This window comes from Dreissena polymorpha, chromosome 9 (assembly GCF_020536995.1).
Source record: "Dreissena polymorpha isolate Duluth1 chromosome 9, UMN_Dpol_1.0, whole genome shotgun sequence".
Taxonomy (NCBI): domain Eukaryota; kingdom Metazoa; phylum Mollusca; class Bivalvia; order Myida; family Dreissenidae; genus Dreissena; species Dreissena polymorpha.
The window spans coordinates 27,524,647-27,540,665 of NC_068363.1; the positions used below are offsets into that span (position 1 = coordinate 27,524,647).

Here is a 16,019-nt window from a genome sequence, read left to right on the forward strand (position 1 = left end):
TTCAATGTCTTCTGATAAAGTAATACCAAGCTAGGGGTTTTCTTATACTCTTTGGGTGAGATCTTTTTAATATTATAGAAGAAGCGAGGTTTGTGTTTGGAACTTTGAAGATAACATTTCTATGCATTGAATTCGGTGGCCCATTTCTTAATGTTTTCTAGGTCATTTTGTAGAATTACATGATCTTCAAAAGAGTTTATAGGTTTGTAAAGAAATAAGTCATTTGCAAAAAAATACAGATCTGTGACTTCATCCTCTCTGGCAGGTCTTTTTTATGGCACAAAAATAAAAACGGTCTTAGCACTTTCACTTGAGGAACTCTGGAGCCCACTGGTACTTGATGTGATATCTCCCGGTCAACAACAGCACACATTTCTCGGCGGATGAGAAAGATTGAGATCCAGAAGAAAAGGTTACCTCGGATTCCGTAGTTCTCGAGTTTGATTATCGGGCGTCGGTGTGGGACCGTGTCGAAAGCCTTACTGAAGTCCAGGATGATGGTACCGGCTTGTGTGTTCTGGTCAGAAAAGTTGTAGATAAATCACAGTTTTGATCATCGCATTCCGTATGTCAGTGAAAGTACGTGGCAAAGAAGGTGAGATATCGCGAATTTTTAGTAATTGAGTAGTATTTCATGTTTAGAAATAACGTGTACACCTTATGTACACCTTACATACACATACATTTGCGAACACACATTTTGAGCAAACATGAAATCTAATTTACTGATGCATCTTTATTTTCAGACAACTATTGTAAAATATGCATATTCTTGAAATCTATATAGAAAGAAAGGCAAGAGTGTCATTTAAAAAAGAATGTAAATTCTGTTTTATTTATAATTTACAATCTGTAACAATTGTTTTGAAAAGCTTCGAGTACAAGTGATAAAATGCGCAAACTGGTCTATACAACCGGTTTATAAAATAGAGTCTCACAGGAAAATCAAGCAGTGAATAATTTGTGAATTCACGGACTTCATCGCGAGAGCGAGGTGGGGTTTCACTGAATATCCAATATGGCGACTACCGATGAAAGTTGATTACACATTTAGAAAAAAGGATTTTGTTGGATTATATGATGATGGCTGAAGTAGACACTCTGGGTTTGCAAGTGCCAGAGGATGTAAGGCTCAAGTTGGCCGAGCTTGAGTTGGAACTTTCGGAAGGTAATTGATCCTATTTATTGACATGCAGATGCTTTATCTGTCAAATGAGTCAGACACAAAGTTTACACAGCAGCTACGGTTCGTTGACTCACAGACAAAACTTTCTCTATGTCACAATAATTACTACATGAGATTTAGTCCATCGCCTTAGTAAATCGATAACCAACACCTTTGAAAAAGTATTTGCTCAAACAAAGGAGTGGTGACTGTTCATTAATAAGTTAACATTACAATAACATTATTGTCATTAACACTCTTGCAAGACTTTGTGTAGTTGGAATGCCAATGTGTAGGAATATTTTGAGTATTGATCTGGAATATATTTGGCACAAATATGTGCACATATTACTTCAATAAATAAATAAATACTGAAATAAAAAATGTACATTTAATGATTTATTCAGCACCTTTGGTAAACCCACAGAGCATTATTTTTTCAGCTTCAGTTTCACAAAAAAAACAACAGTTTAGTATTTTTTATTGTTTCAATCAAGAATGTTATTATATATTTTGATGGTAGTTAGTGGTTAATGGTGTTTTGTAGCACTGCCCTTTCATGCCAATTATTTTTTATAAAAAAAGGGAGCTGTTTCATCCCAGTGGTAATATATAGCCGGATATGTGTGAATAATATTTTTTTCACCAATTTGGGAATGGGGCTGGGTCCGTTTGGATTTGGAAATTACCTGTGCCTTTGCCTTAAATTGGGAAATTAATGTTGTTATTTTTTTTTTTACAAACAGGACAAAAACATCCCTTTTGGGATAGGGGCCACAGCCTTTTTTTATGGGAAAAATAGGGCAATTTGATCTTATTTGGGGAAAAAATAATTTGTATTTCATTTGGATAATAGAGTTTATCAAATCAAACGCGTGAAAATAGACGCCGTAAACGCACTAAAAGGAATAACTTACCTCGTATTTCACAGTTGATACAATAATATTCCAAAAATATCCACCTGACTGAAATATCCTCCGCAATATTGAGGAGAGATGTGGATAGCAACGTAAAATCGTATTCGGCTAAATTCGCGAACAATACGTAAGTCAGTTGTCGTTCGGCGACGAATCGACAAGCTCAATCGGCACTTGTTCAAAATTATTGCTAAATTACATTGTTATCTTATTGGGAAAATTTTGTCTTTTTTGGGGAAATTTTATCAAATTTTTGGGAAAAACCGTCATTTTTTGCAATTGGGAAGCAGCCAAATGTCGGCTGAAATTTTGGGCAAAAAAAATCACTGAATTAAAAAACAACAAATATTTATTAGAAATCTTCACAGTGAATGTGCATCACGGAAATCAGTGTTGGGAAATTGGCGTTAGTCTACCGGTACCCACAAAGTTAATGCATTTAAGGTGAGTATCGTTCGAAAATGGAAAGAGACAAACATTATATAATTTATATGTTAGTGGATCTGTGTATAATCAGATTCATATGCATATTCTGCTTTATTATGTTTGTCACGCTTTACAGTTTACTGAAATAGCATTGAACGGAGGATGTCAAGTGCAAGATGTTGAAAGGTAAAGAAATGAAATAAATTATTTTAACTCCATTTAATACATCATTGACATAGCAAGACCACTAAAGCGTGTTTTTTTTAAATATTTGTTAATGTTTTCCCCATAAGATATTTAATTTAAAAAAAATACAGAATTAAATTCTTACTGTTAAAGAGGTTATGATAAATGGTATATTTAAGAATCTATATAGATTATTGCAAGTTCAATATGCATGTGGAAGGATATTAACTTAACATTGACTTCATTGTAAGAACACATTAAATTAGCACTTTATAATATAAAAATGCTGTCAAACATACTTTAATAATTTTAATTCTGTTCTTATAATCATATTTATAATGTTTCCCAATATCATGGTTTAAAATCACGCTATTTTTCCCAATTTCATGGTTTATTGCGCTAATTTTCCCAATCAAAATGGCACAGGCTGTAACAAAAAAAGCAAATAAAATCACTGGGAAATGTTTTGTTTTAATTGGACCAAGCAATATGGAACATATAAGGCATATTTGCATGTATTTTGTTTAATTTAATGACAAAAGTTTAGTGGGTGATTTAAATAGGTATATGATAATGATGCATTGTGCATGCAAAACGCAGAACTGTGGAAGTTTTTGTTTAAATTAAGTCTCTTATAAACAAAAATCTGTTCTTGACCGAAAATGTTGTCCCTGTTTTATCATTGCGGACTTCACAAGCTAATCTGGACAATAGCTTGAGCACATACATTAACCCATTTATGCCTAGGGTCCTGGAAAAAGGGACATTGCAAACAGCGCAGACCCAGATGAGACGCCGCATGATGCGGCGTCTCATCTGGGTCTGCGCTGTTTGCTAAAAGGATTTTTAGTAATAAATATTATAAATATAGAAATAAGTATACTAGACATCCCTAATTTTGGAAATAAATTGATCCAATTTAGAAGGATGGGAGAGTCCACTGGGCATAAATGGGTTAAGCCTGGGTTTTCTTAGAGGCCTGCTCAATTAAGTATGCTACCAATTTTGTCTGATGCCCACACATTTAATAGAACTGTTAGGAACATATGAGATTATCAGTATGTAATCAACAATAAAGATCCTGATCAGACAACCTAGATCTCTACTAGTAGTGGTTAAGGATATAACCATTTCTCCCATAAGAAGCAAAGTGAAAATGTCTTTTGCAACCAGCATAAAACCTGAACAGCCTGCGAGTAACTCACAGTCTGTTCAGGTTTTATGCTGTTTGCTGTTCATCAGTATCTTAGGGTTTTAGAGTCTTTAAAATTGAATCTAGTAAGAAAGGTATTTAATTGAATGTAACTTTTGAGGGACTACAAATGCGTGAAAATAAAGGATATAAGGACAGTCTCCAGAGCAAGGACAAATTTACTATTTTTAGACTGAACTGTCAGGGTGCTGCTTCTGTTTTGCAACCCTCTCTGCCCCTCAGGAATATGGTAAACACAAACAGTTTTTAAAATCTCTTGTCCGACACACTTTGCATTTAGGTTTCGAAAAATGCTCAAAATTTCTATGTCCTTTGAGATGTAACCTTCATATTTGGTATACATGTGTATATGGACAAGGCCTTTCCATATGCACAAAGATTTTGACCCCTGTGACCTTGACGTTGAACTTAGGGTCCGCGTTTAGGTTTCAAAATCTGTGTTTAGGTTTCGCTAAATGCTCATAACTTCTATGTCCCTTGAGATAAAACCTTAATATTTGGTATGCATGTGTTTATGGACAAGGCCTTTCCTTACGCACACAAATTTTGACCCCTGTGACCTTGACGTTGAACTTAGGGTCCACGTTTAGGTTTCAAAATCTGCGTTTAGGTTTCGAAAAATGCTCATAACTTCTATGTCCCTTTAGATATAACCTTCATATTTGGTATGCATGTGTATATGGACAAGACTTTTCTCCATACGCACAAAAATTTTGATCCCTGTGACCTTGACCTTTAACTTAGGGTCCGCGTTAAGGTTTCAACATCTGCGTTTAAGTATCCAAAAATGCTCATACATGTAACTTCTATGTCCCTTGGGATATAACCTTCATATTTGGTATGCATGTGTATATGGACAAGGCCTTTCCATATGCACACACATTTTGATCCCTGTGACCTTGACCTTGAACTAAGGGTCCGCGTTTTGGTTTCGAAAACTGCGTTTAGGTTTCCAAAAATGCTCATAACTTCTATCAAAGCGTTTATAGGGGGCATTATGTCATCCTATGGTGACAGCTCTTGTTTTAGCTAAAAATCACCACCAAAATAAGGTTGTTTCCAAATCACAAAAAATATACATTTTCCCCAAAAATCAATAGAATATTTCCCCAAAATGCCAAAAAAAGAATAGTAACAGAACATTATTATACCCCCATTACCATTGGTAACGGTTATACCCCCATTACCATTGGTAATGGGGGGCTATATAGGAGTCAATTTGTCGGTCTGTCTGTTGGTAGCTCGGTCTGTCTGTCCCGAAATCTTATGCGGGCAATAACTATGTTGTTCATTTTGAGATTTTAAAATCATTTGGCACACTTGTTCACCATCATTGGATGGTGTGTTGCGCGAAAGAATTACGTCAATATCTCAAAGGTCAAGGTCACACTTTGAGTTCAAAGGTCAAAAATGGCCATAAATGAGCTTGTCCAGGCCATAACTTTGTCATTTATTGTAATATTTTAAAATGGTTTGGCACATTTGTTCACCATAATTGGACGGTGTGTCACGCGAAAGAATTACGTCAATATCTCCAAGGTCAAGGTCACACTTTGAGTTCAAAGGTAAAAAAGGCCATAAATGAGCTTGTCCGGGCAATAACTATGTCGTTCATTGTGAGATTTTAAAATCATTTGACACATTTGTACCCATCATTGGACGGTGTGTCACGCATAAGAATTACGTCGATATCTCCAAGGTCAAGGTCACACTTTGAGTTCAAAGGTAAAAGAAGGCCATAAATGAGCTTGTCGGGGCCATGACTATGTCATTCATTGTGAGATTTTAAAATCATTTGGCACATTTGTTCACCATCACTGGACAGTGTGTTGGGCGAAATAATTGCGTCGATATCTCCAAGGTCAAGGTCACATTTTGAGTTCAAAGCTAAAAAATGGCCATAAATGAGCTTGTCCAGGCTATAACTATGTCGCTCATTGTGAGATTTTCAAATCATTTGGCACATTTGTTCATCATCATTGGACGGTGTGTCACGTGAAAGAAGTATGTCAATATCTCCAAGGTCAAGGTCACACTGAGTTCAAAGGTCAAAAATGGCCGTAAATGAGCTTGTCCAGGCCATAACTATGTCATTAATTGTGAGATTTTAAAATTGTTTGGCACATTTGTTCACCATAATTGGACGGTGTGTCACCCGAAAAAATTACGTCAATATCTCCAAGGTCAAGGTCACACTTTGAGTACAAAGGTAAAAAAGGCCATACATGTACATGAGCTTGTCCGGGCAATAACTATGTCGTTCATTGTGAGATTTTAAAATCATTTGGCACATTTGTATCCATCATTAGACGGTGTGTGATGCGAAAAAATTACGTCGATATCTCCAAGGTCAAGGTCACACTTTGAGTTCAAAGGTAAAAGAAGGCCATAAATGAGCTTGTCGGGGCCATAACTATGCCGTTCATTGTAGATTTTCAAATCATTTGGCACATTTGTTCACCATCTCTGGACAGTGTGTTGCGCAGAATAATTACGTCGATATCTCCAAGGTCAAGGTCTATAACTATGTCGTTCATTGTGAGATTTTCAAATCATTTGGCACATTTGTTCATCATCATTGGACGGTGTGTCACGCGAAAGAATTACATCTATATCACCAAGGTCAAGGTCACACTGAGTTCAAAGGTCAAATTGCCATAAATGAGCTTGTCCAGGCCATAACTATGTCGTTCATTGTGACATTTTAAAATCATTTGTTCACCATCATTGGACGGTGTGTCGCATATCGATATCTCCAAGGTCAAGGTCACACTTTGAGTTCAAAGGTCAAAAATGTCCATAAATGATAATGGCATAAAAATTCTTAAAAATCGCCATAAATTAGATTCTCTTGTTTTGTGAAGACAGCATGCAAAATAGTCTGTGTCAATGCGGCATGTGGGGGTATATGTCACGTCTGTGACAAAGCTCTGGTTACTAACTTGTTTAAGGAGATCCTAAAGTAGCTTTACATTTTATATCAGGGATTTCAGTATATTTTGAAAACCAGGAGTCAAAATGACCCTAGGTCAAAAAAATAATGAGGGAACAAAATAAAAATGATAATGGTCAAAATACTGAATTAACTTGAAATGATCCTAAATGCAGGTGTAAGGTTTTTTGAATGGCTTATTTATCATAATAATGAATAAAACATTTTCACAAAAGCTTTATTATTTCCATAAATGATCATGTTTGGTCCTATTTTCAAATTGGATTGTGGAACAAATGTGTCAAAATGATGCAAGGCTAATTTTTTGCAGGAGTCAAAAATGAGAAAATTGCAACTTGCTTGCATCAAAATGCAGGATTCTGCTTCAATTGAAATCACTGTATATAATGTCAGTTTAACATTGTAATTTGTATTTTACTGATAAGCAAATAAACTGATGTTATGTACATGTATCAATTATCATTTCCCACTTATATAAAATTTCTTTAATTTCCTATTTCCTCACAGTAAACACTCAGGCTTTCCCATTCCAAAAAGTCACAGGCTGATAAATAACAAGGAAAAGAATCACTGAGATTTCCCCTACATTATTGGTCAGCTCTAGCCATGATTAACTTGAGACTGAGTATCTACATGTACTGGTTAATTTGAAAATTAGATTATAGCCTGTGTCATTGGAAGCCAACTTGGTAAAATAAGGATCACCATGTTGTAGCGGGTATGATGTTCAACTAGTGACAGAGAGGTCATGGGTTCAAGTCCCACTGTCTGAGCATTCTTTATATCTCCCATAAAGACATCAAGTACTGGTTCTACCCAGTCAATGGATTCAAGAGTGTTTCAATAAGCATTTAGCTTTTGATGCAATTTAGCTAAAGTAAATAGGTTTAAAATAAATGGAGGAATGAGGATATCTTTGGAATTTCATATTGTAACAAAACTCGTCAGTACATGTACCAGCGATTTTTCTACTTCTTTATAAAGAACTGGAAAACAGCACTCTCCCATTGGGAAAAACTATAAATTTGCCAATTTCTGTCAAAACAATTACGTATTGAATGTTTAATTTTTATGTCCCCCACCACTATAGTGGGGGACATATTGTTTTTGCCCTGTCTGTTGGTTTGTTGCTTTGTGTGTTTGTTTGTTTGCGTCAAACTTTAACATTTGCCATAACTTTTGCAAAATTGAAGATAGCAACTTCATATTTGGCATGCATGTGTATCTCATGGAGCTGCACATTTTGAGTGGTGAAAGGTCAAGGTCAAGGCCATCTTTCAAGGTCAAAGGTCAAATATATGGGTCAAAATTGCTGATTTAATGTACACTTGCAATATTGAAGATAGCAACTTGATATTTGGCATGCATGTGTATCTCATGGAGCTGCACATTTTGAGTGGTGAAAGGTCAAGGTCATTCTTCAAGGTCAAAGGTCAAATATATGGGGACATAGTGTTTCACAAACACATCTTGTTTATATATATTTTTTTAAATAAAATGCAACATTTAGTTAGTTTTCCTATGCAGCTCTATGGCTTGAACCTAAGAGAATGTAATATTGATTACTTGCCAACACTAAGTTATGAATTTTAAAGTATTTGTGAGCAAAATATCAAATACACAATTTCCCTATGTGAAGACTTCACGACCCAAGCTTTCCCTATTTCAGGGGTTTTCGTGCTATTTTTTCCCAAATGGGCTGGTACTAGTACTTTTGATCAATTGGGCAAAAAGAATTGCTCAGTCCTCAAAGTGCTAGATCCTGCAGACAAGCTGAACAAGCTCCTTACAGCTTTATAAGCCCAATTCATGTAAGGGTGTTGGGTTTCCATCACCAGCTGTTATCTGTATCTACATCAGTGATAGAGCTGGTAGAGCAGGGAAGAAAATGTTCCTCTGGCTGTTACTCAGTTACTCTCCGATGGTAGCTAATAATTATGATCTCCTGCTGTATGTTTCATACACTGTTTCTAATACAGGTATTCAATTGAAACTTCACACATGTGTTTTGTGTGTGGGGTCAATGACCCAGTTGCATAACTCTGACATGCAATTTAGCAGAAAAAGGTAAAAAAAGAAGAGATTTTTGCACGTTCTTCAAGTAGGTACTTCATAGTGACAAATATCAGGGCCTTTTTAGCTCGACTATTATATATGAAATATATATAGTGGAGCTATCCTACTCATGTCAGCGTTAGCGTTAGCGTGCGAATGTTAAAGTTTGCGCACTACCCCAAATATTTCCTATGTCATTTGACATATTGCTTTTATATTTTGCAAACTTCTTAACCAACATGACCCCAATCTATAAACAAGAGCAGACAATTGTAGCAAGCATTTTGACAGAATTATTGCCCCTTTTATACTTAGAATATGCATATTATTGATAAATCTATGTTAAAGTTTGCGTACCACCTCAAATATTTTCTATGTCCTTTGACATATTGCTTTCATATTTTGCATTCTTCTTAACCATCATGATCCCAATCTATAAACAAGAGCAACTGTATCAAGCATTTTGACAGAATTATGGCCCCTTTTATACTTAGATAATTGAACATTTTGCTTAAATTGCCATAACTTCTTTGTTAGGAGCACATTTGATTCATACTTTGACAAAACAACACTTACCTGACATACCACAATGCACTCCACCCAAACCACCCCCCATGCCCCACCCTAGAATCCCCCCCCCCCCAATTTTTTTTTTGTTTTCCATATTTTTGAAAGATCATCTATTAAATGACCACACACCCACATTATACCCCCCCCCCCCCTCCATGAAGGCTTACGTTATACTGTGAAGCACTTGAATAGTTGAGCGCTCTGTCCTCTGACAGCTCTTGTTCATGATTGGGGAAAAAGCCTGGCCTTCCATTTTGAGGAAAATAATATCGCCCCCTTGGTGCAAAAAGCAGTGATTTTTTTTTGCCCAAAATTACCGCCGATATTCGGCTGCTTCCCAATTGCAAAAATCATACCTGACCAAAATTTCCCAAAAAATGACAACATTTTCCCAAGATAGCCATTAAGATAACAATGTCATTTAGCGATAATTTCGTATAAAGAGTGCTGATCAAGCTTGTCGAGTCGTTGCCAAACTACAACTGACTTGCGAATGTTCGCGAATGAAGCCGAATACGATTTTACGTTGCTATCCACATATCTCTCTCTATATTGCGGAAGATACCGACGATAGTCGAAGTATCCCGATTGAGCAGTATTGTTTTTACACACATCCAAGATGGCGGCAAGCAGAAGAGAAATTTGTGATAAGCGGCGAAAATGATAAATAACATTCAAATTAACAACGGATATCATATGGTTACATGTATTAGGTAATAATTTAATGCGTGTGTCAATTAACGCAAAATACGTTTGATAAAAAACAAACAAATATTTATTAGAAATCTGCACAGTGAATGTGCGTCATGGAAATCGGTGTTGGAAAATTGAAGTTCAGTCTACTCACAAAGTTAACGCATTTAAGACAAGTATCGTTAGATAATGGAAAGAGACAAACAGGATTTGATTTATATGTTAGTGGATCTGTGTATAATCAGATTCATATGCATATTCTGCTTTATTATGTTTGTCACACTGTACAGTTTACTGAAATAGCATTGAACTGAGGTTGTCAAGTGCAACATATTGAAAAGTAAACAAGTTAAATATATTATTTTAACTCCATTTAATACATCATTAACGCAACAAGAACACAAGTTAAAGGTGTTTGTTAATACTGTATTTGTTTTCACCATATGGTACATGTAGTTAATTTTTAAAAAATGATGAATTAAATTAATACTCTTTTAAAGGTTATGATTAAATTGTATATTTAAGAATCTATAGATTCAACCCATGCGAAAGACGTCGGACCTCGGACAAATCCAATAAAATTTGCTGAGGTCTGGTAATATTTCCGAAACTGTCGGACCTCGTGTCCGACAAAAAAAAACACAACAATATGGAAACCTGTGAATAAAAATAACTTGAAATTATAAATATGTTAAAAAAATACAGAATGGTTTATGTTGATTTTACTGATAGATTATTTATTTATCTTTAAAATGAAACAGATTTTACAAACAAGGCAAACTGGCTGTCTTTGCTGGTAACAAACTCAAAGCGCGATTCTTAAACCAGTCTAATATTAAAGCTTGTTTTGTAACGTAGGCTACAAAACTTAGTCTCAAGTGTTTGAACTTGAATTTTACTAGTTAAAAAAAATGACCAAAATTCTAAGAGGGATCACAAAATAACATCTCCCGCTAAGAACATTCGTAGCGCGTAAAGTCAAGATATAAAGGGAATATTAACACAAAATAAACACTGATCACTTTCTTACTGATATGACTGGAAAGTGAGATGAATTAAAAAAACAAGCACAAATATTAAAGGGTATAAAACGGCAAAAAATACCTGTTTTGGCCAGGACGTCCCCATCTTGATCGTCACGTGGTTACTCTCTCAGAGACAAATTATGTTTTACATAGCCGTTCAAAGTTACTTGTTATGTATAAAAAATCACAAAGCTTTCTTCACTTTTAAGTGAAAGTTAAACTATATGTTTTCATATAACTTTACAAAAGGTGTTCTTTATTGTTTGTTTAAGAATAACGAGGTCCGGTAAAATGTGGTGAGGTCAAGTAAATTTTAAAAGTTGTCGGACCTCATGTCTGGTAAGATTTGTGTGTCTTTTGTATGGATTGATAGATTATTGCAAGTTTAATTTGCATGTGGAAGGATATTCACTAAACATTGTCTTCATTGTAAGAAGACATTAAAGCAGCTTTATAATATAAAAATGCTGTCAAAAATTAACAATTTTAATTCTCTTCTTGTAATCATATTTATATTATAATGCTTAATGTTTCCCGATTTCATGGTTTATCGCGCTATTTTTCCCAATTTCATGGTTTATCGCGCTAATTTTCCCAATCCAAATGGCACAGGCTTTTACAAAAAAAAAGCAAAAAAATCACTTCTAATTTCAATGTCACATGGTACCTTTTTGCACCAATGGGACAATATCAACAAAACTTGAAAAGGGGAAGCAGTTTCCCAAAGTAAGCTTGACATTTGGGAAAATTGCATAATTTCAAAGAAATTCTCTTAAGGGAAGGGGCCATTCTCGTGGGGGAAAGGGGCCTATATACATGTCAGGCCCTTGCTAAAGAAGGAAAAAAGCCTCGAATATGCATACACTGATACTAGAAGTATAGTGCTGTTTGTGTCACTCTACAAGGTTCTTTTTCAAAACTTGTTGGCAAACAAATCTGAGAATATTGGGTGCGATTGCCGGCCCAGACTCTCAACTTGTGTGCGCAGTGTGTTTTTTCGTTCAAAATTGTGTCTGGTATTCGGCCCCATTCCAAATGGAAAAAAACAGATATTTGTCCCAAATGGGACCTAAAAATTTCCAAGTGAAGGTTTCAATAAAAAAACTTTTTTTTTAGTTCTTAACATTTTCTAAATCTCCCATCCAGCTTTCGGTCCCATTCCCAAAATGGTTAAAAAACACTGGTGGGGATTGCTCTTGAAATTATTTCTCCGTCAAGTTTCCTCCCCAAATAGGGCAGTTTTTCGTTACATGTACTGACAAAAGCATTTGCACTTTGTACTTGTGAACCAGCTTACCCTGGTTGTGAGGGGACGGTTACCGACCACTGTGATAGGACCGAGGCACTAGTGCCGGTAATTTCAATTGAGGCAGAAATTGTCACACATTTGAAACCTCATCAGATCAGCCCTGCATCAACGGACCCAGAAGCTAGCTCTCTAATAGAGTTCATTTAACCCATTTATGCCCAGTGGACTTTCCCATCCTTCTAAATTGGATCAATTTATTTCCAATATTAGGGGTGTCAAGTATATTTATTTCTATATTTAGAATATTACTTACTGAAATTCCTTTAAGCAAACAGCGCAGACCCAGATGAGACGCCGCATGTAAATGACAGTTTACGCTGTTTGCAATGTCCTTTTTTCAGGACGCTAGGCATGAATGGGTTAATACACATTCTATTTTTTGCATTACAGCATTTCTCTCAAACTTATACTAAATAAAACATTTGAAGAGGATTTAACAAATATGCAGAAAGATAAAACTCTAGACTTCAGTATTTTGACCCCTGCAAATTTCTTCGACCCCTGCAAAGTTGTTTGACCCGTTTTAAATTTCAAGCACAGGGTCATTTGACCCCTGGTTCTAAAAATCTCTAAAGATCCCTGACGCTGTTACAATGGGACAAATCCACACCCTGAGCATTCAAATGAGTCGCGTTCTTGGTAAGCAGGCTTATTGCATGAGCATAAATATCCAATATAAGTCCAATATAAGACTGTGTAGTCGTCACAGGCTAATCAGGGATGACACTTTCCACCCAGACTCGATTTTCTATCAGAAGAGTACTCCTTTTAATAAAATAATCCATACAAGTGAAAAAAGCTATCCCTGATTAAACAGCGCAGGATGCAAAAGCCTAATTTGGGACAACACTTTTACACACAGTAACCTTTTACCATTTATATACGTATTTTGATGCAATTGTAGTCTGTTTAAAAGTTAAATTTAATTAAATACTTTTCCTACTAAATTAAGTTTTAAAGGCTTCATTTCCAACCCTTAGTTACTGATGAGCAGCAAACAGCATAAGAGTTACTCGCAGGCTGTTCTGGTTTAATGATGGTTGCAAAAGCCATTTACACTTTGCTACTTATGGATGAAAGGGTTAATTAAGCCTTGTTTTCCAAGAGTGAAAATGACAATGACAAAATGAAAGGATGTATAAGATACACTCATTCAAGTGGGTGGTGTGGGAAATAATCATATCTTTATAGAGAGTGTCTCCAGCATGCAATTGTTTGGGTTTTTACTTCCTTAATGATAAAATTGTAGTATCAGGAGACACTAAGACCGTGTGAAATCTCTTATAGTTTGTCACCCAACAGGATTTCATCATCATGCTACAGAAATTTTAAACTAAAATAGTTATCCCCACGCTTTTTGAAAAAAAGGTGGGGATATTGTGGTTATCTCCGCCGTCCGTCCGTCCGTCCGTCTGTCCGTCCGTCCGTCCGTCCTGGCCACTATCTCCTCCTACACTAAAAGCACTAGAACCTTGAAACTTACACACATGGTAGCTATGAGCATATGTGCGACCCTGCACTATTTGGAATTTTGATCTGACCCCTGGGTCAAAAGTTATAGCGGTTGGGGTGGGGCCGCGTCAGAAATTATCACTCATTTTTTTAGGATATTTTACATTTACTTCTTTATTTCTACACCGATTCACTTCAAATTGATACTGGACCTCTCTTATGACAATACGGTCAATCTCAACCATGCATGGCCCCATTCCCAACCCTGGGGCGCCCCGCCCACATAGGCCACACCCACCAAAAATTTCCATTTACTATAATTTTTTCATTTCTACACGGATTCACTTCAAATTCATACTGAACTTTTGTTATGACATTAGGGTCAATCTCAACTATGCATGGCCCCAATCCCAACCCTGGGGCCCCCGCCCACATAGGCCACACCCACCAAAAAATTCCATTTACTTTAACTTTTTTATTTCTACACGGATTCACTTCAAATTGATACTGAACTTCCCTTATGACATTAGGGTCAATCTCAACTATGCATGGCCCCATAACCAACCCTGGGGCCCCGCCCACATAGACCACACCCACCCAAAATTGCCTTTACTATAATTTCTTCATTTCTACACCGATTCACTTCAAATTGATATTGAACTTCTCTTATGACAATACAGTCAATCTCAACTATGCATGGCCCCATTACCAACCCTGGGGCGCCCCGCCCACATAGACCACACCCACCCAAAATTGCCTTTTACTATAATTTCTTCATTTCTACACCGATTCACTTCAAATTGATACTGAACCTCTCTTATGACAATACGGTCAATCTCAACTATGCATGGCCCCATTACCAACCCTGGGGCCCCGCCCACATAGACCACACCCGCCCAAAATTGCCTTTTACTATAATTTCTTCATTTCTACACCGATTCACTTCAAATTGATACTGAACTTCTCTTATGACAATACGGTCAATCTCAACTATGCATGGCACAATTACCAACCCTGGGGCGCCCTGCCCACATATGTCACACCCACCCAAAATTGCCTTTTACTATAACTTCTTCATTTCTACACCAATTCACTTCTAATTGATGATGAACTTCTCTTATGACAATACGGTCAATCTCAGCTATGCATGGCCCCATTACCAACCCTGGGGCACACCTAGGTCAAACATTCGGCGTGGGGATACGCGTCGGCCTCTGCCGCGCCATTTCTAGTTAAAATATAGTAATGTATAAAGGAAAAGATTTTTACTAACATGTAAGTATAAGACAGGTCAAACAAAATAGTTCTGATAAGTCATTTGAGCTAGATTCATAATAATTGTTAATATAGTTTTCATAAGGACCACTTTCTTTACCGTACTAAACCATGTATTACTCGCAGTTTTATACTTTTTAAAGTATAAACAGCGTTCGACACTAACGGGAGTTCGTGAGTCTGAGACTCCTTAAAATGAGACTCGGATTCCTTGTTTTTGCGTCAGGGGAGTGCGTGGGACTCCTTTACAATCATCTTTGAATTAAAAAAAAATCAATTGATTTCCTTTTTTGTTTAACAAGATCAGAATGTCCGAACTTTTGTGCATCCGAAAAATCATTCTGCTCATTCTATATTATTGTGTCACATGGACAAAAACAAAAGAATCCAATTGTTTTTTTTTGTTCCCTGTCACTGTCTGTACGTGTAGTAAAAGGGTAACATGCAAACTATTAAACGATTGTGGCCGTTTTTTTCACTTATATTTTTGCTGTAGTAAATTAACTTCGCTAAACAATTTCTTATTACTATAAAAATTATCTTAATACCCACATTTTTGTACACATTGTACGTTTTTAGGCCCCAAGGTACTGAAGATCGCACCGGCTGTGAATCATTTGAGCGTGAATGAACCGTGTCACTATCAATCGATAATATCAGTGGTTTATTGCAGTTTGTAGGCATTGTCATATCAACCACACTAATCAGTTCCTACCGTGTACTCCTCCACAATATAATCGTGGCAAGTTACTTAAGAGACTGATGATGACAACAGGGTGT

General features: G+C 36.3%; 1 protein-coding gene across 12 annotated transcripts in view; it reads left to right on the forward strand.

Annotated features, from left to right (window-relative positions):
- The first annotated feature begins 981 nt into the window (after window positions 1-981).
- LOC127843967 (disco-interacting protein 2-like) overlaps window positions 982-16,019 on the forward strand; it is a 102,166-nt gene continuing 87,128 nt past the window's right edge. For all 12 annotated transcript variants that reach the window (XR_008032483.1, XR_008032482.1, XR_008032487.1 and 9 more), the window contains exon 1: window positions 982-1,168. Coding sequence is in view for 4 of the 12 variants with exons in the window: in XM_052373886.1 (XP_052229846.1) it covers window positions 1,078-1,168 (91 nt within the window). In the remaining 8 variants the exon portion in view is untranslated. The remainder of the gene's footprint in view (window positions 1,169-16,019) is intronic.